General features: G+C 36.0%; 2 protein-coding genes across 3 annotated transcripts; both read right to left on the bottom strand.

Moving 5' to 3' along the window:
• Positions 1–5,276: 5,276 nt before the first annotated feature.
• Positions 5,277–16,388, bottom strand: LOC110878330 (DExH-box ATP-dependent RNA helicase DExH17). 2 transcript variants are annotated; one of them, XM_022126614.2, is made up of 27 exons: positions 16,173–16,388; positions 15,804–15,894; positions 15,150–15,333; positions 14,631–14,792; positions 14,315–14,552; positions 14,183–14,219; positions 14,062–14,108; positions 13,841–13,878; positions 13,668–13,689; positions 13,371–13,583; positions 13,107–13,263; positions 12,957–13,008; positions 12,232–12,303; positions 11,990–12,039; positions 11,760–11,877; positions 11,618–11,681; positions 11,450–11,533; positions 11,247–11,372; positions 10,977–11,173; positions 9,895–10,083; positions 9,532–9,780; positions 9,080–9,129; positions 7,105–7,122; positions 6,876–6,958; positions 6,595–6,796; positions 6,205–6,242; positions 5,277–6,083 (listed from the first exon to the last, which is right to left on the bottom strand). In XM_022126614.2, the coding sequence occupies exons 2-27, from the start codon at positions 15,869–15,871 to the stop codon at positions 5,461–5,463; spliced, it is 3,381 nt and encodes a 1,126-aa protein (XP_021982306.1). In that variant the 5' UTR covers positions 15,872–15,894; positions 16,173–16,388; the 3' UTR covers positions 5,277–5,460. The 2 variants fall into 2 exon arrangements, with proteins under 2 accessions (XP_021982306.1, XP_021982305.1); XM_022126613.2 differs by having other exon boundaries at positions 15,804–15,897.
• A 3,234-nt stretch (positions 16,389–19,622) lies between these two features.
• Positions 19,623–22,438, bottom strand: LOC110878329. The gene is made up of 6 exons (XM_022126612.2): positions 22,272–22,438; positions 22,021–22,158; positions 21,358–21,447; positions 20,681–20,910; positions 20,343–20,390; positions 19,623–19,959 (listed from the first exon to the last, which is right to left on the bottom strand). The coding sequence occupies exons 1-6, from the start codon at positions 22,360–22,362 to the stop codon at positions 19,756–19,758; spliced, it is 801 nt and encodes a 266-aa protein (XP_021982304.1). The 5' UTR covers positions 22,363–22,438; the 3' UTR covers positions 19,623–19,755.
• Positions 22,439–23,559: the final 1,121 nt, after the last annotated feature.

The following is a 23,559-nucleotide window of genomic DNA, read 5'->3' on the forward strand; positions in this document are numbered from 1 at the left end:
TTTAATCTCACATCCTGAGAACCTACAATTGTGGACTGGATCCGCCCCAACTCACAAACCTTGTTTTTGTTTCTTAGTGTAATAGTGGGGTGTGATGTGGATGTTTAGAATGATTTATTGTTGTATGAAAAAGTAGGGTTTGAAATAATGTGCCATGCTGACTAGATAGTGTGGATTATGGACTTTGACCACTGTTTGATATGCTCTAAGTTTTAAAATTTTGGATTCGAATAATTTAAGGAAAGTGTCTTACTAAATGTAAAAGTGTGTATATTTTTAGCACCTTTCAACAAAAAATCAGAATTGATAACGTGTGCATGGTTGTTGGGTTTCTAGATGGTTTGTTAGGTTTCTAGAAAGTCTAGGTCACGGGTTTGGATTGTCATTGTCAGTATAAAATATAAATATAAATATTAGTAATAGGTTTAGGCTTCTTGGGAGAGTAAATCGTTTTGTTTGTATATAACTATTTATTAATTGTGAATGGTCTCTAGATTAAGTGGTGGAGGGCTTGTATTTCTCTTGAGAGATGCAGGTTCGACTCTCATTTGGTGCAGAGTGAGGCATTGGTGGGCAATGATAGGAGACCCAGGGAAACCTGGGTTGGATCCTTGAGCCAAACCGGTTTTACCGGTAATTTCACCGTCGTGCCTACGAACGGGTGGGTTACCGGGTTTTCCCCGGAATTGCTGGTGGACTCGGGTTACTCTCGGAGTACTCCGTTTGTCCAGTGGGTGCCCCGAGAGTACCCGGGATTGAGTTTGTTGGCCGTTCAAAAAAAAAAAAACTATTTATTAATTATTGATATAGATTGATTGATATTGAAGTTAACTACATTTGGCTTTAATTGTAATTAAAAAATAATGTTATAATTTAATAAAAAACGTATTAAAAGTGAGTCGCTTCATATTTATAGTTTTGATGTGCTAGTTCCTAAATGGCTAAATAGATAAAACTAGAAAGAATGTATATTTTAGAGATAATGTATATAAAGAGGTCTCTTAACTAATTAACCTTTTTATAACTTTAGTAAACTATCGAAACTACTTTTAAATTGGATGAATATAAATAAGCTAGAAGTTGTTACAACCTAAAGTATTTTTTATTACCATTCTATATATGGTTGTATAATTTTTTTGATTAGTAATGATGAAATATAGTCATTCAGAATATCTTCAAGCAAATTTGATATAAACTAAACCGATAAAACACGATACATACTTGCGTGACCTATGAATAGTTCGTAATAATTAGTAGATATTGAATGGGCATCGTATGTACTCATCATTGAGGTTTATTTGGGACGTATAGGGTTACCTATTGTGAAATATATAAAGTTGGAAAGCACAAAGTGTAAACAGTTTAGGCCCAAATTGCTACAACTTTTGATGAAGGTTGTGATGTATAATTTTCTTGATTATTTATCTTCTTCCTGTTGTTCTTATTCTTATTGTTATTATTATTCTTATTGTTATTATTATTCTTGTTATTATTATTATTATTATTATTATTATTATTATTATATTCTAAATGCTTGATGTGAATTATTACGAGCAAGATTTTACAGTAACACAAACGTTACGTTGGTGATTTTTAATTGATAAAAATGATATCAATAATGTCACCTATTAATAACTTTAAGACGCACAAATTTATAAATATCTTATCAAACACAAAAATAAATGGTTTTCTAGAAAAAAAAAATCCTTTTCGTGTAAAACAAAACAAAGAACTCAAAATGATTATCATTTTCTACTATTAATGTAGAAAATTTCGAAACTATTAGGGCGGGGTGATTGCATCTTTCAACTCATCTCATCTTTCCTCACCAACAATCAATTAGAGCATGCCAACTCAGAATTTTAATATCCTCGTATGGTAGTTGTTGGCTCGAAGTACACTTTTGTAACAAGGTGAAACTTTTTTTTTCTCTAACGAGCGTCATAACCTTCTTGAAAAAAAAAATCAAAGTGTGCTTCCATGTCACTGACTATTCGTAAGAAAAGTTGTTTGGACATTCGAAATCGCCTTACTAAATGCATCAGGTCCATAGGTTGAACTTTTAACGAAGTAGTTTCATAGGAGACGTTCTCGATCATGACCTAAAAATCTTCTTGTGTTGTGGAACACCCAAATTGGCTTGAGCAACACTGAAGGCAAATTGCAAGTTACGAGTGTTAGTATCATCAGATGATGGATCAAAACTTGATGAAGATGACGAACTAAAATATTAAAAAGATCTATGTCATAAATAGAATGGGTTTTGAAAGTATATTACGATTTTGAGGAGAGTGGATTGTATATAAAAATAAGTATCTTTACAAGTATTTTTTTACCTTTTAAAGTCGTATAAGAGTATACTCAATATCAGTAAGATCGGGTTACATTTGACATCTTTACATGTAATTTGTTTGCCTTTGGCCTAATGACATTAGTGAATTCCTCTCAACGAAGCGGTGATGGTTTAAACTTTAAACCCTATCATAAGTATTTGGGTAGATCTTAAGTGAAGTAGAATTATGGGGTGTGTATCGTCACCACTCTAAAAAAAAAATCAATAAGAATATCCTTAAACCTAAGTGATTATAAGTAACACATACATTATGTAGACCGGTATAGTTCATGTAGTCAATAAAGACTATATTTTACCAAAATCCTATTCCTTGTGTTGTGTCCCTACAAAAGACACATTTTTGTGATGAAAGGGAAACCGGCCCGACAAAAGTTATTGTGGACGGATAAATATTGGTGTGGGTCATTATCTATCAAATATTAACTTTTTGAATTAATTCTAGAAATCAATTCTACCGTTGGGGTGCCTATCTTTATATGCGATTATTCAACAAAAATCACTTTTCATATGACCCGCTACTCACGTGATGTGATGTTAAACTTTCAATGAACCGTTCAATAAGAGGGTGTTTAATGTTTGGTTGCAAACTGAGTAAAGCAAAGACCAAACTGATTCCAAACCATTTTAAACAGAACAAAATTAATTAATCTGTCTTCGGTTTTAAGGCATTCAATTTGGTTGAACTCAGGAAACCAAATTCATAAGGAAATACCCGAATCAATGAATACCCATCTTGTTATTATTTGTTTTTTTTTTTTTTTTCTGTTTGAAACCGAAACCGTACTAAATTCAAATTTGCTTTTCAGTTCAGATTTGACCATTTTGAATTCAGTTTGGCTTGATTTTCGGTTTAACATAAAAAATAATCAAAACTAAGGAAATTGAATCATTGAACACCACTATCATTTGGTGCTAAATGAAAATGAATACATCTTTTTTCATTCATTTATGTTCATGAATATTCGGTTTTTTTATGAATACATCTTTTTTCGTTCATTTATGTTTCGGTTTTTTTTATGAACACATCTTTTTTTTTCGTTCATTTATGTTCGTGAATATTCGAGGTAATTTTTTTCTCTACATCCTCCTTTAAATTTAGTTTTGGTTATAAGTACTAATTGACCCACCTTACATTAGCTCATCAACCCCACCCAAATCTTAGAATCAACCCCTTGGTTATCCATATGAAAATTATAGATTTTGTGTTACATTAGGGTGATTGATATTATTGAATTATATGATGTCATTTAGACTTTAATTTGGATATTGGTATTTACTTTTATCGAGCCGGGGGTCTCACTAGAAGCAGCCTCTCTATTCCTACGAGGTAGAGGTAATGTTGCCTACATCTTACCTTCCTAAGACCCTACCTTAACTTTGCTATTGGTGGGATTTACTGAGTATGATGATGATGACTTTTCATTAGTGTTTAAATGTGTTTGCTTAGTCATGTGTGTTTATTTATATTTGTTTGTGTTCGTTTAAAATATTATCGGACAAACATAAACAAACACAACCACATTTATTGTTGCACTAAACGAATACAAACATAATATATAACTGTCTGAGTGTTCATGACCGTTCGACTGTTCGGTTAAGTTAAACAAATGACCACGAAATTTGTTAATGTTGTTATACGTAAATTCAAGTGAAAGAACAAACAGAAAAGACTAGTAAATTGACATAAATCATACCTGAAGCGTTTTAGGACTATTAGGTGAAAATGCTGTCATCTTTACCTCTTAGTCAATGAATTTTTATATTTTTTTGTTGACGACTTCATTGAACCATTGACCGGATAAAGTATATTACTGCGGTTGGGTTTTTAAGGTCTTTGTGGTGGACTCAAGTTCATAATTAGGTGTTAAAAGCATGAGTATCTCTTTACCTTCTTATCTTAGTGGGTTTGTATAATTGTATTCACGCTTTTGTTCTCAATTTTCAACTTTGTTGAAATTTGAATAAATCAACATATACTATTGTTTGTTACATATAAATATACAACAATTGGGCGGCTGTTTGGTGCTTATGGGTGGCTCGGAACAAGGCTATTTTTTCGGGCGTCGAAGCTAAGGTGGAGAACATTTTCAGTGAGTTAAAGTCCCTTGGTTTTCTTTGGTTTAAGTATAGAACTAGAAACACCCACATCTCGTGGGCGGATTGGTGTAATTTTGTGATTGTGTAATGTTCTGGTTGTTGTTTTGCCTGGCTCGGGTTTCGAGTTCGGGTTTGTTTTAATGAAGTTCTCCTTTCAAAAAAAAAAATATACAACAATTGAAAAGACCCAATATTTTTAAACCAAACATATTTACTTAATGATGCACCCACATCTAGCTCAGTATTAGATTATCAAAATGTAACTTAAATATCGTCGGACCTAACCTAGGCAGGCAAGCGTTATAGCGCTACGTTTAATATGTAAGGACATGATTCCCATAACATGGACATTGGCTTCACTTAGGAAGTCCCATAGATCTCTACTCTGATGACATTGTGTTGCTTAGTGATATATAATTAACGCCTAAGTAATAATTTAGCCCATAATACGCTAGCCGACATATCCTAACTGAAAAAAAAAATCTTAAGGGGTAACACTAAAGAAATCTTAGAGGCAATTATTACAATTATATGTTGCATGTTGGTTAATTAGACCCCTTACGCTAGTCACTCGTCGCCTTTTCTTACGAAGATTTTTCTCAAACTATATGCTTTTGATACATGTACTTTCTTTTCATCAACGAGTGACTTGAATGTCGGAGTGACGTGGCTGGTCCCCCCCCCCCCCCCATTAAGTCTTTAGAAACATTTTTCAATATTGCATATCCCATAAATAGTGATCAACTTTGGATTAATTTCCAAGCACTCATTTTTAATTAAGTTAAGAGCATTTGAATGGTACACTTGGTCATTAGCTTGAACCATGTTGGAAAATGACACCTGCTTTATAACACCTTTCAAATGGCTTTTAATCAACTTCGCATACTAGCCGGTGATGGTGTTTACAGGAAAGAAAAAATAGCAGTTGAAGTATGCACCAGAAATCACCATGTATGAATGCAGATTTTTAGTCTAAGGCATGCAGCTACGTTTTTATAGTGTCGAAGTAGTTACAGAAACGAAAATACACTCTTGAACCCACGAAATGGATCTGTGCCTTCCCTTGTTTCAGCTGTTGTTGCCAATGAGCAGCATTGCCTGTTTCCTAAACTTGGAGACTTTTGTGATTTCTCTTTGCATTGCGGTTTCACAGGCTCTGGATCTAAAATGATTAAATTTGACTTTGCATCTGCAAATAAGTCAAAGTTAGTATTGGATGGCTTGGAGCTTATACTCCTAATTTCATCAATTCGAGGGAAGCTCTTTGCTTTCTTTCTTATATGTTCAAATATATTCTCTCCAGTTGGTATTTTGGACCGAATGTGTTTGTCTGGCTCACTTGATTCTTCACATGGATTAAAACCATCAGTCAGGTCTAAAAATTCTTCAGTGTCATTGAGTGCAAGCTGCCTATCGCGTGTACGCTTTCTTATAAGACTTAATGTCTCTTCAGATGGAGGATATTCAGTGGTTGGTTTGGCTGCCAATGAAGGTAAGCTTTTGGCTTTTTCACGTATGTGGTCGAAAATGGTTCTTTCAGTAACGATTTTGCAATCATCATCATCAGCAACAGCAACAGCAGCAGCATCATCATCATCATGATCATCATTGTTGTTCTCAACAACAGGCTCGCCTGTATAAACAGATTGAAAATGATGCTAAACTTGAAATATAAGCATATAACTGATGTTTATAAAGTCTGCCTTGAATGCTTATGTGTCTTTGTGGTTTGTATAGATAGTCACAGACTTTACCTTCATCTGAATCTTCATCCAAGAGTTTGAAACTAGGCCTGATCACCAAAAGAAAAATTAATCAACAGGTGTAGGTGTGGTCAAACTGAAAATACACACTCTTTTTTTTCAATATAGCTATTGTATTAAACATGTTTACAAAAATATCATATATTTTCAAGAAACATATAGTATTTAAATAAAACGTTCTAGGAGGGTTTACGCATTAAAAACTTAGTTTGGACGACACTCGACCCATTTTTTAAAGTTTGTCATTATTACCCATTTGACCATTAAAAATCAAACACAACCAGAATCGACCCATTTATTAGTAATGGGTCAAACTACGTGATACCAACAAGCTTTATAGGTAAAGGACGAGAATGAGGTTGTTGAAAGTTAAAAGCATACATGAAAGCTTCTTCATTTTTGGAATTTGTTGACTTGTCAGGCCTGTCAGCTGAGACGTTAGGTGCATAATCGCATTCAGGGTCAATTATGCAAACATCGGTTGGCTGGGACAAGGAGAATTTCTTTGTTGCATTTATATGGCGGATATCATAGTTAATAATATTCTTCATCAGTATAGCTTTCTGGTGTACATCAATACCAACTGCATGAACAGAAAAAGTAGAATTATTGAAATTACACAAAAACAATGATTAAGAAGTGAAATGAACTATAAAACTTACTGAATTCTTCAAAAATCAGATCTGCTTTAACAGTCAGCTTTCCTTGCAGAGGGCTTGTAACAAGTATTGTTGCACTATATGGGCTGCACTTAGATGAGCAAACAACGAATTTGTAAACAAATATAATTAATAACAATAACTGTTAATAAAAGCTGAAAATCAGCCAATATAATAGTTAAGACATAACTTTTTTATTTGGTGCTTTGGTTGAAAAGAAACATCTACTTACCTTGTGAATTCTTCCACTCTGCAGAAACAAATTGGAAAATGTTAAGTCACTATTGTAATATAATGTCGAGTGAATTGCAAATTTTGTCCTTTATCTTTATACCTGATTGCAGGTGGTGTCCTTTATCTTTAGAATTGACGAGTTTTGTACTTTATGTTTTCAAATCATACACGTTTTGTCCTTTAGACCTAACCCAGTTAGTTTTTACAGTTAAATTTGATCATGTGCAAATTTTTGTCAATTCATATTTATAGGGACTGACTGTGTAAATAATATAAATCATAGTTGTTAAAAGCCATCGCCTCTTGCGCCTAGGCCCATTTTTCAGGCGAGGCGAGGTAGTTGCGCTTTAAGTCGAGGAAATTGCGCTTTAATTCTCTAGGTGATGGTTCAGGCGCAGATTCCGGCGAGATTCCTAGATTCCGGAGAGTTTCCGGCCAAAGTATCTAAATTCCGACAAGATTCTAGCCAGATTTCTACTTTTATCCAAGGAAAACTACGTTTCTCCACTAATACACTAATATTTTTAGAACTTTTGGTTCTTAATAGATGATATATAGTTTTATATAATAGATTTTGTTTATTTTATTTGAAGAATAGTATTCTTTTTGTAATACATAATATAGTTTAACTTTTTTCATTATGCGCTTAATTTTTCTCAGGCCCTCGCTTTTTTTGCGCTTTGCGCCTAGGCCCCAGGCGAGGCCTATGCGCCTTAAGTGCGCTTAGCGCATTTAATAACTATGATATAAATGTTTTTACTTCACTAAATCCTTGAAATGCCCTAACCTCACTCTCCAGACCTCAGACTTGGTGAATGTTGAAAACCCACAAACACTCCTCTCAAATTCTTCATGGCTAGCACAATCATATTCATTATCTTATCATTTTCACCATCCAAATAGTGAAGAAACACGACGATTGTCTGACTGGCGCCGGAAGTGAGGATTTTTGTGGTTGAATTTTAGATCTTAAATGTTGTAATGTTGATGTGTTAATTAAGATTGCAACGGTGGTGGGTGGGTGGTTATGGTGTGGTTGCAGCGTTCGTAGGTGGGTGGGTGGTGATGGTGGGGTTGCAACGATGGTGGCGACAGGTGGTGGCGGGTGGAGGAGTGGTGGTGGGTGGAGATGTGTGAGTGGTGGCGCTGATAGAGAGAGGGGAGGAGTGGTGGTGGCGTAATAATGTGTCGTTGAACACCGATGGGTTGTTCCGATGAACCGGGTGTTGAAAATCGGCGGCGCCGGTGCCGGAAAATATGATTTGGAAGTGGTAAATAGGAAATCTTCTTTTTGGGAAAATGGCCAAAGAAAGAGATGGTATAGGGTAAACTGCAATTGTAAGAGATAGATTGAAACTATGAGTCTATGAAATAAGAGTCTTTATGTGTGTATATGTGTTTAGTGAGTGAATGGGTATTGAGGAGATTGAATGGTCAGAAGCCTGAATGATGAAATGAGATCGTATGTAAGAAATTACAAGAAGATATCTTGCAATCATGGCAGAAATCCATCTCTTTCTGTCTCTAAGAACGATCTCTGCAACTATGTGTGTGTTTTGTAGTGAAGATGGAAACAGAGGAAGAGACAAAGGCCGGTGTTGGTGGTGGCCGGAGTTGGCGATGGCAGGTGTTGGTGGTGGTGTTTAATGAAGAAGGTGGGCCATCTTTTTCTTAAGTATTTTTTTATTTTTTAAAAAAGGTTGGTTATTTATATTATCTACAATAGTCCCTGTAAATATCAATTGATAAAAATTTTCTCATGTGTTTGCACATGATCAGATTTAACAGAAAAAATTAACTGAATTAGGCCTAAAGGACATAACATGCAAAATTTTAAAACATAAAGTACAAAACTCGTCAATTCTATAGATAAAGGACACCGCCTGCAATCAGGTATAAAGATAAAGGACAAATTTTGCAATTCACTCTATAATGTCTCAAAGCACCTTAAACGTTAACCATTGTAGTATTACCTTATTTTCTCATGGAAAACTATCAAGTTATCTTCCTCTACAGCAACAACCTGTGGAAAATAGAAGTTCTCTAAAAGGTAGTGTTTAACAAGTATTGTCTTATAAAAATATTCGAGGTGGCAAAATGGGTGAATTAGGTAACGGGTCAAAACAAATATTTTTTGGACAATTTTGCTCATATATTCATTTGTTAAATATGATTATAAAAATATATTGTTACACTATTAATTTAACTTATAAATAAAGCGATTTAGTAGGTTATATGCCTTATATGTCAACTTTGAACTTTCAACTCGTTTGACCCATTTCCTTTCTAGCTAACCTTTTGTTGACTTTACTCACTTGACCCATTAGAAATAAAACATAACCTGAATCCACCTGTTCATTAGTCAACAGGTCGAGATTTCCACCTCTAAAAAAGTAAAAAAAATATATATGTTCATATCACATACCATATCAGCGTAATGTCTTTTAGTTTGTGGCGACTGTGACAGTCTTGTTAATGTCACAACCAGCTTCGACTTCCCATAATTTGGACACGTGATCTCTTCAACCTTCATATCAACTTTTGGTGGAAGTGAAAGCAATGATTCCTTAATGTGGTTGCCAAACGGGAACTTTCGACCAGTAACCATCTCAATTTTCCTTGGGTCTGCTTCAGAAAGGGATTCAAATGACTTTACTCCCATAGATTGTAAAGCCTGAACATAACCAATAGGTAGTTGGATTATTAGCCTATTATTTTGTTCATACACAGGATAAATATTATTAAACTAGTTGTGCAGATGTTGAGAGTTTTAGAGAGCATAAAAGACCTTTGCTGTCACCATACCAATCCCGGGCAATTGTTTCAGCAGATATGGACTGTCATCCCAGAGTTTTTGATGTAAAGATTTTGCTAGAAGGATTGAATTCAAAGCTCCCTTGTAATTCTTTTTATATATAAAATACTCTTTCATGCATTTTGCGATTCGACACCCATTTGAACAAACAGAGTTCATGTCCTGTAATGTGACTAATTGTTATATGAAGTCTTGATATGAGAGCCAACATAACTTTATAACTTTATAGAGGTGGAAACTTCAACCGGTTTATCTGTAAGCGAGTCAGATCGGGCTATAACTTGTTTCTGACGGGTTAAATAACTTATTTTATCACAAATTAGCTAAAATGGGTTGAGCAGGTCAAATGTGTCAAACAGGTCAAACGTCACCTGTAGTGCATTCTTAGTGTAAAAAGCCTCCTAAACTGTTTTATTTCCAATCTGACTTTTATTGTAATATATATATTTTGAAGAGTAAAATGCCATTTTCATTCATGAGGTTTGGCCAGTTTTGCGACTTTCGTCCAAAGGTTTGTTTTTCCGCATCTGGATCCAAAAGGTTTGGAATTTTGCCATTTTCATCTGGCTCATTAACTCCATCCAGTTTTATCCGTTAAGTCAGGAGTATTTTCGTGTTTTTGTTAACTTAAAGGCAATTTGGTCTTTTTCACTTTATGTACAAGCATTTAAAATACCCCTGACCGAATTGCCTTTTAGTTAACAAAAAAGACTGAAATACCCCCGACTTAACGGAGAAAAATGGATGGAGTTACGAGCTGGATGAAAATGGCAAAATTCCAAACCTTTGGGATCCAGATTCGGAAAAACAAACCTTTGGACGAAAATCGCAAAACTGATGAAACCTCAGGGACGAAAATCGCATTTTACTCTATTTTTTAAAGTCATATTCAGCTACTTCGATATTTATGAATGTCAAGGAGAGATCAGAAAAAAGTGTTTGGGGGTTGACTAGACACATTTTCACATGGAATAAAAGGTTACTGTTTTGACCCGTTATCGAGCCTGACATGTCCATTGTTCCACCTCTGTAACATTATAACAAGGAATTCTGACCTGTGTTAGAGACAAATCATGGGCTAAAGGATCTCCAGTCAAGCAATCGTTTGCCAAAATAAATAGTTTCTCTTCTCTGGATTGTATGCGCTTCTTAATCTTCCCTTTATCTCCAAGTATGTGAAACCGAAGCCTGCCATCTTTATCACTATTTATGTCATTTAAAAGCTTCTTCTCGTTCCTTCTCAGCTGTATCCCTTCATTCCAGGAAACAAAGTCAGCTGCGTGATATTATTTTTCATTACATAAACCGTAGTTAAACAAACATACAGGAAGTTTCCTCAGCACGACAAACAATATGAAGAGCGTCTTCTATGCTGCAATTTAATGGAGCTTTCATAATGTGTTTCATTGTGTCAAATTTCAGATAATACTTTGTCATCAACCTTCCAGGTTCTGTGGCACAAGAAGGTGGGTATTTGTTAATACATGGAAATTGTACGACTATAAAATTCTTTTTGGCTAGAGGATACCGAGAGGCTTCAAGACAAAACCATCTTCGTCAGTCCAGATCATTTGGTAGTCAGATAATTCCTTAACTTTTTGAACACAGACCTCTGCAGCATGTACGTAAAATGAATAAATAAAATTGGTATGTGCATCAGTGCATGAAAGGAAAGCTAATCTTTGTATTGGAATACCTTGTATATGCTTCTCTATATGAGTACCAGATAGTCCTTTCTTTATTGCATAGTTTTGAGGGTTCTGATGTCAAAGAAGTCTCAGAAATATCTATTGACAAAAAATAACTTGATAGTTTCTGTGTATATTAGATTAACAAACCTTTTTCATTCTCACATACAGATATGAGCATTTCATCCATTCTATTGCCCTTGTTATATCTGGTACGGTCAACTGAACTATCTCTGCGGCTAGATGCTCAGTAACACATGGAAGCAGTCTGAACAGAAATTTGACCATATCAACTAGTCAACTGGCATGCACTAAAGCAACAAAAGTTTCAAAGACTGGAAAGAACTTGAAGATTAGCTAAAAAGAATTTGCAGACTTACTGAGATTCCACCAATTCGCATCCACCTAGCAGATTCTCATACAAATGGGCCTATCATGTTAAGAGAATATATAATCTATCAGAAGAAATGAACTAGATCATCCTTTTTAATAACGATCATTGTCTGATGCTGAGATTCATGTCTCTATCTCATTCTCTTTATCTCTCACTCTCTCTATGTATACATACCTATAAATATATGTTATATGAACACACATATGCACACAAAGAGAGGGACAGTACCGTTTCTCTTCTTGTCATTATTATGACCGTTCCAGTATCATCAAATGGTGGACGCCCTGCCCTCCCACACATCTGCACAGCCAAAAATAGCTTATTATATTCTCATTGGGAAGTCTATCTGCAAATTAGAACGATTTGGAGATAAATGCTGCAAGCAAACAGTATAACAGAGAACGGGTATCTTATTGACCCACCATATGTAAAAATGTTTACGGTCTTGAGTAAAATGCCATTTTCGTCCCTGAGGTTTGGCCAGTTTTGCCACTTTCATCCAAAGGTTTGTTTTTTCGCATTTGAATCCAAAAGATTTGAAATCTTGCCATTTTCATCCGGCTCGTTAACTCCATCCATTTTTCTCCGTTAAGTGGGGTATTTCCGTCTTTTTTGTTAACTTAAAGGGCAAGTCGTTGTTTTCCTCTTTATGCACAGCTCACAAGCATTTAGCATAATGTACATAAAGTGAAAAGACCGAATTGCGTATTAAGTTAACAAAAAAGACGAAAATACCCCTGACTTAATGAAGAAAAATGAATGGAATTAACAAGCCGGATGAAAATGGCAAGATTTCAAACCTTTTGGACCCCCAGATGGGGAAAAACAAACCTTTGGACAAAAGTCGCAAAATTGGTCAAACCTCAGGGACGATAATAGTATTTTACTCTATAGCAATTTTATTCTAGTTCCCACTTCCAAAGGTATAAGAAGTCCATAAATAATCGTCAAACCTGCAGTATCATCGATCTATCATATTCTGTGTAAATCCCTTTCTCCTTGTTGCTGAAGAAAAAAGGAAGGTACCGTGAACAGAAGCAGTCAGCCAGTCAGGTGATAAGAACGTTGACCAAAAAGCTAAGTAAAAAAAGGTCTAGACATACTAGTATTGTGTGGATTTGATTATAACAGTATGTGCTGGTAGGTTAATTCCATGAGCAAGAGTGTTTGTGGTGCATAGAACTTGAAGATCACCATTGAGAAATAGACCTTCAATCAGGCTGCGATCCTTAGGGGACAGTCCACCATTGTGATAACCAACTGAACAATGACAATGATGAAGGAAATCTCAGACCGAATGGACATTGTGCAAACTGATTTGAAGGAAGATTTTATAGTTCTGTAATTGTAAATAAATGAACACTTGCCACCATAAAGGATGTAAGACTGCATCTGTTTGTCACCGCATGAGAGTGAAGCTTCCCTTAACCTTTCCTGCTGGTCCCTGCTTTTGATGAAAGGGTTTGAATAACCATGAGTCATAGCAGTCTGGGACAGAACTTGTGCTGCTTCTTGTGCCCCCTTTCTGGTTGAGCAAAATACTAGTGCAGATTTGCGACTAGAATATTGCATAAGGAGATCTGCATTTCATAAGTTGGAAATCAAGAGATTTCTGTGTATTCCTTATTCTGACCAAACGGAGTCAAAAGTATACATACACTCACCAAATAGGTAGTTTTGAAGCCTCTGAAGCATAGAAAAAGGAAAATGAAAAGGGTCATTAACTTTTCAGTATTCAAGTTAATTCTAGTAAAAGATAGATTGATCCTTCAAAGAAGATTGAATATTTAAAACCTTGACAAGGAAACTAAAAAATAGAAAAGCAAGAAGCACTTACCTTCTCAAAAAGAAAGTCATTTTTGGCTGGGGTGTAACCTGCAAGTGAAAACTTCAGCATTAAGTAAAATGCCAAACAAAAGGACAGTTAGGAACTACGTGTATGTTAAAATTTGGCATGGCTCAACCAATTAACATACCCTAATTTGTATTTTCAGATTTTAAATTAACTAAAGGCGCTTAAAAGAACAATCGCGAAGATATTAGGATGATTGCAATTACCGAAAACCTTGGTAGTCAACTTTACAGGTCTCATTTCCTCACCAAACCTACACAACCCGATAAAAGAGTGGGTTTCAATAACAAAATTTGACATCCACCCATCAAGTAACATCACATATACCTTTTAATCCCTTGGGTAGGAACCATAAGCCATTCAGCTGCAAGAGACAAACATGATCAATAATTATCTTATGGCCTTAATTACCAGAAAGGCTCCACTAATTTAAAGTCACAGTGGAACAATTAACATTACCAAGGTCATCCGTATTGGGGATTGTTGCAGAAACAGCAAGGAAACGCACATGCGCAAGTGGACTTGTTTTCATTTGAGGGCTGCGGCCAATCATTTTGATTCTACTAACTATTGCCTCCAAAGCAGCTCCGCGAGGATCATTTAACAAGTGGACTTCATCGATAAGGACTAGTGATATATCACTAAAAAAGCTTAGGCCACCATCTTTGATGCCAAACCTAGTCACTGAGTCGAACTTCTGCGGATAAACAACTTTAAGTATAATTCTAATGTTGAAAAAGGAAAATATGAAAGTACTTTATGTAGCATATACGACCTCAGGAGTAGTCAGGACAATGTCTGCTTCTTGTATATTTCTTATATTGTAAGATTCATTATCCCCAGTCAACTCCAAGCAATATATTCCCCATGACCCGAGCTTCTGGTTCCAACTCCTGAGCTTCTCTTGTACCAAAGCCTTCGATGGGGATATATATATCTTCACAACAAAAGAAGATAAAGCTACATAAAGTAAAGCCGTCACTCCTTACAGCCATAAACTATAAAGTCTTACACAATATGGACAATAATCACATAGGGTAGAGTTTCACTAGTGTAAGGGGTGATGACAATAGATTTTCAATATATAAATCAATAAATCATAGCAGAGTTTGAATCAGTGTGAGTAAGCAATATACTTGTTAACTACTATCGGTGATACAATGATGCCAGAATGAAAACTTGAAACTAAACATCTCAACAATTTTCTAGCCCTAGGCTGAGAAATGTTTTGATGATTATTGTGAAAAGAATTCATTTCTCAAAGCAGAAAGGCAAAAGTTGGTATGTAGCCTACTGTTTTCAGAGTTCCCTTTGTATGAACAAACTTTCCTTCCTGGGACATGAACTTTGATAGAAGTCTCAAGATGCATAACTCAAAGAGCACCGTCTTGCCACTGCCGGTTGGTGCGGAGATAACCATGTTGATGTCCGAGTGAAAACAAGCAGAAAAACATTCGCTCTGCAGCGAGTTAAAATACCTGTATTTCAAAGGATACGGCAGATCAAAAAACATCACTACTGCATAAAAGAGATATTTGCGCCAAAACAAGTAGTAAAGCATCATGAAAAGACCATAAACCACTTATATGAGGCTTGGTAATGTAGAAACAGTAATTAAATTCTGTTCTTGGAGGTAGATTTGGCATGAAGTCTATCCTCAAAACTAAATTATCTCACTGCTACTTGTGATAATTAGTTAAACCAGTATTTAGGTTATCAAAGTTGTACAAAAACAAAAGGTAGAATTAAGGTTCTATATAGCTCAAAATGTCAAAATGAAGCACAATATGAAGCACAAACGATCAACTTAATAGCTATCAGAAATTGTGCATATATTCATTTCTCTATGTGATAATGTCAGGTACCAATCAAGCATGAAATTACAGTTTGTGGCTAAAATATCACAAATCTCTAAACGACTAATATTAAGTAGTAAATTCAGCATTACCTGAAACTAAAAGTTGAACGGAAAGGATCTGGTAGATCCGAGACAGATTTAAGCGAGTATGAATCCATAGACGAGTGCAATTGTAACTGAACTGCTGAACAAACATCAGATTGCAATCAGAACTATAAACGAGTTGAAATTTCACGTTACAACAAACAATAGCTATTAAATTGGTTAATAATCGAAGTTATATCTCTGTTGAAGGCATAAATATCAATGAAAACTCCTAAATTCGGTATATCATTCTACAACATAAGCAACAACTACGTTCTCCTGAACATCTATCGTATATTGATCGATAGGAATACACAAAAACGAGTAAGATTTGTGGAATTCAAAAGCAAATCAGAGCATGTGAGAGGAATTTACCTGAACCGAACACGAAGTTTTACTAGCTCGTTAAGGATCTATGGCGTGATTCAGATCTAGACGATTCGATCATGAAGATTGTGTGTGTGTGTGTGAGATAGAGAGAGAGAGAGAGAGAGAGAGAGAGAGAGAGAGAGAGAACGGTGAGGAAGAAAGTTGAAATGGGGAGTAGGGGAGATGAGGAAGGAAGACGTTTGGGGATATATTAATTTAGTTGTCTTGGCGGGTGACACTCTGCATCCATTTTGGCTCGTTTGAAAAAAAAAGCCAGTTCAACTCTTGCTAAACCGAGTTTAGCTTTGTTTGTAGACGAGTCGAGCTTGAGCTAAGCTAAGGATGGCTGGTCCGTAACCTCACATAAATTAATGTCAACTTTTAGTATATTATATTATATTTTAAATAAAAAGTATTTAAACTTTTAATCGCAATTTTGTTCTAACTCTAAGTTCTAACAATTCAACCCCTAGTTGAAATCGAGCCTAAATGAGTTAACTTTTTTAACTGAGCCAAACAAGCAGAGTCGGGCCGAGGTGGTTTGGTTTAAAAGCAAGCCGGGCTTGAGCTTAAGTTTCAAAGTCAGATTCAATTTTAAGTTGAGTTTGAGCTGACCCTGAATTGGTGACTTGTAAACAAACTTAGATAAAAGAGAGCCTCGTTTTCGAAATATCACTTTTTATGTGTAAATTTATCTCAATTATTATCATATTTGAATTTGGATGTGTTTCTAGTTTACTCCTCACCTAAACTAGTATTGATTTTTATACTGGATAACAATGTTTACTATGGGTATTTAATTTACTAAGATCCTTGAGCACCAAGTTTTTTAGTAGCCGGCCTAAAAGGTCCCAAAGGTTGTGTTCTTCTAAGTTTGCATGGTCCTAAGAGCAATAACAGCAGATGGTCCGCTCATCGGATCGGATGAGCACAATTCCGGACGAGGCTTGTTGGAGGCGTTTGACTATGACCGGTTTGGAGGAGCTGGTCCGCTCAAGAGGACGGGTGTTGTTTGGATTGATTGGGGACCACCCACTTACAATACTTTTTTTAAGAAAAAAAATAGAATTTGAAATGATGTGGCATGCTAATTAGGCAGTCTATTGGATGGACTTGGTCCATTGTTGTGGGTGCTCTAATGTATAAGATTTTTGACTCTTATCTAGATTAGATAGACTTGGTCCATTGTTGTGTGTGCTCTAAGAGTTCCGATCTAGGTATATGACGAACAATCACGTGTAATATCATTGACTGAAATGAAGAGATTTGAGATTATTTTGTGATACGAAAAGATTTTGAAATATCTATTTTCAGATCACTTATACTAGCTTATCAAAAGTAGGGGTGAGCAAGAAAACCGAAATAACCGAACCGTAACCGAATAACCGAAATAACTGAACCGAAATAACCGAACCGAAAAAACCGAACCGAAACAAAAACCGACGGTTCGGTTTTCGGATTTTTAATAACCGAAAATTTCGGTTCGGTTTTCGGATAAACTTTTTCAATAACTGAAAAAAACCGAACCGAACCGATATGTTACAATCCATATATTTTTATGTTTAAGTTTAAATTGTTTAAGTGTTTAACCCAATGCTAGTAGAAAATGTTAAGTTTAGTCTTGAATGTTAAATGTTTATAATCAAAACGTTATAACTGAAATGATTTATTATTACTTATAAAATATAACAAAATTTAATAAAAACTTTGAAGAAACATAAAAAAAGATTAGAAGGTTAGGTTTATGTAAACAATATTAATTAAAGAGGTTAACTATAATAATTTAAATGTAAACATATAAAAAGATTGTTATAATATAAATTATACTTTTTATTTTTTGAATCGTACATAATTTTGTTCCAAAAACCGAAATAACAAAAAAACCGAACCGAACCGACGTAAAAACCGAAAAACCAAAACTGAAAAAAACCAAAACCGAAAAAAACCAAAACCGAACGGTTTTTAAAACCCGAAAACCGACATTTCGGTTTCGGTTTTGATTTTACCCAAAAACCGAACCGAACCGAACCGAACCGTGCACACCCCCTAATCAAAAGTCATACTAAAAAGCTTATACTAGCTTATATAAAGTCATACTAAAAAGCTAACGATACTGATGAAACAGACAAACAGTGATTAACTGATAGGTTAGCCTACGGGTCGAGTCTCGTCAAGTAGGGTGAATCCCTCCTTTCCTCAATCGATGGCTTGGTCGTCTTCTAACCTGTCACCTACACAGTGAAACACACCGTGACTCACAACAAGGAGAATGAGGTGGGGGTTGCTCCTTGTTACCACCATTCGGAGAATAAGTATTTGCTTTGGAAGCAAGATAAGTATTAAGTAGTAATTGTGAGAGAGCAGATTAGCCTTTTTCTCAAACCTCGTTCGAGATGAGTATTTATAGCCGAAGAGTGAAGGAAAAGAGCCAATGGACTGCTTGATGGGCCTAGGGCCCGACCGACAATTTGCAGCTTTTTGTAGACGTGACAGGAGCGCAAGTATAATAGAAACGTTACAATAGTTGAGGATATGTTGAACATTGATTTTGACACAAAATAGTTTGCAACATACGTCACATGAAAAGAACCCATAAATATTTTTTAATTTAGTTGGTACAATTCCATTGGTAAATAGAATTAGTATTTATAAATATTGTTTATGATAGAAAAGTTTGCACACATGCCCATCCATCGTCCTCTCTGATCTCGCATTCTCGCATCTATGACCCAATCAAGTTTCATAGATAGTTTAACTAGGTTCTGTGTTCAGTTACCTCAAAAAGTTGAGTAGATCAAAGCGGAGCGGATGAACCTAGCAGTATAACGGTGGCTTGGCGGTGATTCACGGTAGGTGATCGGGGCGGCGGTGGTAGAGTACCACAGTGGCGACGTTGACTTCTGTCACGATCACGGTGCTGATTGTGTGCACCGAAAGTGACGAGCAGCAACTTCGTTAAGAATAGGGATGAGAATTGCTATGGCAGTTCGAATGGTTGTAGGTTGGTGGCGGTGTTCTGTTCCAAGTCGGTAGCGATGGAATTGGGTGTGTGGTGTGGTGTGGTGTGGGAAGCTTCTGAAAACTTGCTTTGCTTTGCTTATAAACATCAATGTGTTTTTCCGTTAAACAAATAAAAATCAATTTAGATCAACTTAGTTTCCGGTCACAATACAGAGAGAGACAAACAAAATGTCTGATTACATTAATTCAACCTTTAGATCCCACCCCTAGGTTTTATGAATTTTACATAATTAACCTTCTAGTTTAGTTTTAATTTTTAATTAGCCCTAAACTACTACAACTCAAATAAATATAACAAAACCAACACAGCCAGTTTGGTTTGGTTTGCCAGTTTTCAAAACCGCACTAGTAGTTCGGCCTAGAATTTCGATCAAATAGCCGAACAAGACAACAAACACCTAGATCAGAATCATGTATTAAATTGATTACTCGTTCTGAGAAAACACGTCTGTATAAGCTATTTTTAATCCAACTATTTCACAGTTTCATCCCAATAATCAAAAAGTCAAAACTAATAATCTATGATTTGAAAAGTAATTACGATGACATTAGCAAACGAGTAGAACAACTACACTTCACTACTTACAGCAGTTTCTAGTATTTGTAGAGTTCTGCTTCTAAATCCAGAAAGAGCAGTTCGCAAAGATGTAATTTCAAAAACCCACCAGCCACCCAGAACTCCCAGTAGAGTGTACTTCTGATCTAATATTTCAACCTTAGCAATGCACAGTACTGTGTAATCGTCAACTTCAACCTTTGTCGCGTACAATGACTGCATAATGATTGCCACATTAGACGGATCGTGTTCGGGTTAACCTATTTAACTCGATTAATTAAACAGGTAGACCCGCTAACCTTTTTAACCCATTATTACAACCCACATTAACACGTTTATAACTTGATTATTAGCCGCCAACCCATTTGACACGTCTAAATAAACGGGTTAAACGGGCCGTGTTCAGATTACACGATTTTAAGTGTGTGTGGGTTAGGGTTGATGTTTTTGACACGAATAAAAATATGGGTTCGGCTCATGTTGAATTCAACCCGCCAACCTGACACGATTGATAGATTCAACTTTCAAACACCACAACAGACAGTTTTCAGTTACAGTATATAAAATCTGTAGAAAACCAAGTGCTGGAAAACACTGACCTTGAATTTGTGTAAGATGGGGTGTCGGCCTCTGTATTGTTGCTGCAACTGAAATATTGAAAAAAGAAGTTAAACCAACATTGCTAAATAATAACACAAGTAAACTGTTGATTTACACCTAAGAATACATAAACGGATTCAATGTTTCTTAGTCAACAAAATTAACTAATGTATATTAATATAAATCATGTCTTAAAGTCAGCACAAGTTTACAGTATTGAAACTTATATTGGAGTATTGGAATTTGGACTATATACTGACGAGCAACCATTTTAATTCACACCGTTAACCGAATGGTATGTAACAATGTAACAGAGAAAGTTGGGGTTCGTCCTGACCTGTTTAATGAATACATAAACTGAGAAAGGGCTGGGTTTTGTACTGAGAAGAGTAAGTATCACTTTAACTCCAAGAACAACAGGATGGTTCCAGTTCATCCACACGATTAAGAGTAGAGCAATAGGTACCATCAGTTTCTTTGCAAAAATCATGAAATTGTGTGGATTGTCATCAGTCTCTGAGTCGCCCAACATCCCCATGTTATGATGATCTGCTGAGCTGGCATATCCTTCAAAATCAAGTATCATAGATTTAGAAGTACAAACATAGAGGATTGTGACACGTCGGGATGGATTTGGGTTGAGCAAACAAGAAACACTTTTTGTCCAAACGTTTTGTTTTTTTTAATATTAATCAGTGTTCCAGATATAATCAGAGAAATCAAAGAATTTCAATAATCTATTTTTTGAAAAAAAGAAAAATATTTATGAGGTTTTATACTTTTATGTGTTAAGAGTACACTTTAATAGACTTGTAATCTGCTCTATCCATTTCGAAGCTATTTTTATTCAGCCCATTTGATCCTTTTAAAGTAAAACAAGAACCGAATTGATCCATACAATGACTGAATTTCCACCTGTATAAACATCTATTCCGGTCTGCTAATTTCAGAGAACTCAAAACTGGTAAATGAGTTGTTCATTAAGCATTAACAAGCCGAATAATAGCTGCTTACCATCCATACAATGTGCATAGCGCGGCCGGAGTAAGAAAGATCCTAGTACAGCTGACACACCTAACAATCTCCCCATGTTAAATTCATGCCCTGGTTATCCGACATATGTAGCAGCTCATTAAAATAGATCAACCCCTTTGATTCCAAAAAGAAACAAAATTCGCCTAATAAATATGAGATAAGTAGACAAATAAATTATATAGCGTTAATCCACATGTGCAATATAATCACACGGCATAGTAGAATTTTTCATTCTGGCAAAAATTCTTGCAGAAAGAACAAGCAATTCCAATAAACAAGTAACTAAAAAATGCATTTCGGTTTTCGATAATCTTAAAGCATCAACTAGCAGCCCTTGCAGACAAATTAAAGTTGCTACATCCTCCTGCTTCTCTCAAACAGCAATCAACTCCATCTATGCTAAGTTTTCAGTTCAAACTACAAAAGGGTTCATCTACTGACAGGCCACTCACGTATCTCACTCAATGGTTAATACAGATCAAAACTTAGTAGTGCACTGCAGTAGAAAATACAGAACATAAATGCCAACTAAATTCAAATTCAAATTCAAATCTAGTAGTGCAGTAGAAATGACATAAATCTAAATAAACTTTACAGCTCAGAACCTCTATGAACTACTCAATTCAATGCGCCAAAACTAACCTAAAGTGTAAGATTTCGTCATATGAAGATATCTCTGCGCGTGTAATTTCCAACTAATGATCAAGGGACGAGTGCATCGTCCAGATGGTGATTCAAAAACCCTTACAAAACTCTTTAACGCTTCAGTTGTTCCTGATACTGCAACAAATAGAAAATCAGATTGTATTGGAATCATTAAATAGCTGCAAACCGATTCAGATTTAAGGTTTAATAACATATTGCAAGTATACAGATTAGATATTGATGCTTACGAGGAGTTTTTGGAGGATGAATAACCGATGCGAGAGATGATGTGGTGGTTCGAGCCCTAATTAGACGAAAAAATCCCATTGCGTTCGCCATTGCTTAGCAGGAGTACAATTAAGAAATTGCTGGATTCTATGTATCATGATTTCATCTTCAATGGATGCTAAAATGAATTATTAAAAAATATTGATTTTAGCTGTATTTATTTTAGACTAAGATTAGAAAGTTGTGGTAAATATGAAATACAGTAGTTTTTTTAATGGCAATGATTATTCTACTCATTTCATCAATTATTCTAAATTTTTTATCCTGTTCCTTAGACTATGGGGTATGGGGCGGGGTTGGGGCGGGGATTGGCTGAAAACGTCCAAGCCATCACCCCGGGTGGGCTTGGGTTTGGGCGTGGCCCAAGGGGCAGGAGTTTAAAGTTGGGCGTGGGGCGGGCTAGCGATCCTATGTGGCCGGCTCCTATTCGCTTGTTGGCTAGGTCATAGCGGGGGGCTTTAAATTTCAAATTCTAACCGTTTGGCCAAGCCAAGTTGTTCACCCACCCAACAGTCAACATCGCTATATATATCCCCAACCCCACCGGCTACCCCAACCCAAACACACTTGTTGGCTGTCCACCGCTACCCCAACCCAAACACACTTGATCGAACCCGCTACCCACACACACTTGATCGATGGCCTCTTGGACACACGAGGAAGAGCTAGCTCTTGTCACGAGCATCGTTGACGCAATGAAGGGCCGCCAACCCGGTGATACACGTTATTGGCCGGAAGCTTTTGCTAGCTACCGGCATAACGTGGGAAACGACCAGCACAATTTAAACGCGTGCCAACACAAATGGCGCGAGCTACGACCGAAGCTCGATCGTTTCAAAGCCTATTACGACAGCGTCCCGGCCGGTGAGATAAGCCACGAAGACTGAGTGGCGGTGGCGAACATCGAGTTCCGGGGCAAGGAGCGCAAGTCGTTCGACAAGCTTGCCCTTTTCGAAATCTATCTAACACTCTAGGTTTATTTTTTTATTTTTTTTGTTTTGTAATCCTTTTTAGGCTTTTTTTTTATTTTGTAATTTTTTTTTTGTAGAATTTTGTAATAATGTTTAGGAAATTTTAATTAAAATTGTAAGCTTTTTTTTAAATGTTGTGTGTATTTTTTTATTTTAGATTTTTTTTTATTTTTATACATATGGCCATGCAACGCCGGGCTAGTCACGTCCCGCCATACCTCACGGACACATCACTCGGGAGCGAAGAGCTCGAACTCCACGTGTCAACTCATGCCCC

This window comes from Helianthus annuus, chromosome 9 (genome assembly GCF_002127325.2).
Source record: "Helianthus annuus cultivar XRQ/B chromosome 9, HanXRQr2.0-SUNRISE, whole genome shotgun sequence".
Classification (NCBI taxonomy): Eukaryota; Viridiplantae; Streptophyta; class Magnoliopsida; order Asterales; family Asteraceae; genus Helianthus; species Helianthus annuus.

What these genes read in the sequence shown, in the direction of transcription:
- LOC110878330 (XM_022126614.2), bottom strand. Translation starts at nt 15,871, where the DNA reads ATGGATTCATACTCGCTTAAATCTGTCTCGGATCTACCAGATCCTTTC. An exon ending in CGTTCAACTTTTAGTTTCAG is followed by an intron (nt 15,334 to 15,803) that starts GTAATGCTGAAT and finishes TTTGAAATACAG; the next exon opens with GTATTTTAACTCGCTGCAGA. An exon ending in TTGGTATGGTGACAGCAAAG is followed by an intron (nt 9,781 to 9,894) that starts GTCTTTTATGCT and finishes GGTTATGTTCAG; the next exon opens with GCTTTACAATCTATGGGAGT.
- LOC110878329 (XM_022126612.2), bottom strand. Translation starts at nt 22,362, where the DNA reads ATGGCGAACGCAATGGGATTTTTTCGTCTAATTAGGGCTCGAACCACC. An exon ending in TCATCCTCCAAAAACTCCTC is followed by an intron (nt 22,159 to 22,271) that starts GTAAGCATCAAT and finishes TATTTGTTGCAG; the next exon opens with TATCAGGAACAACTGAAGCG. An exon ending in CTATGCACATTGTATGGATG is followed by an intron (nt 20,911 to 21,357) that starts GTAAGCAGCTAT and finishes TTGATTTTGAAG; the next exon opens with GATATGCCAGCTCAGCAGAT.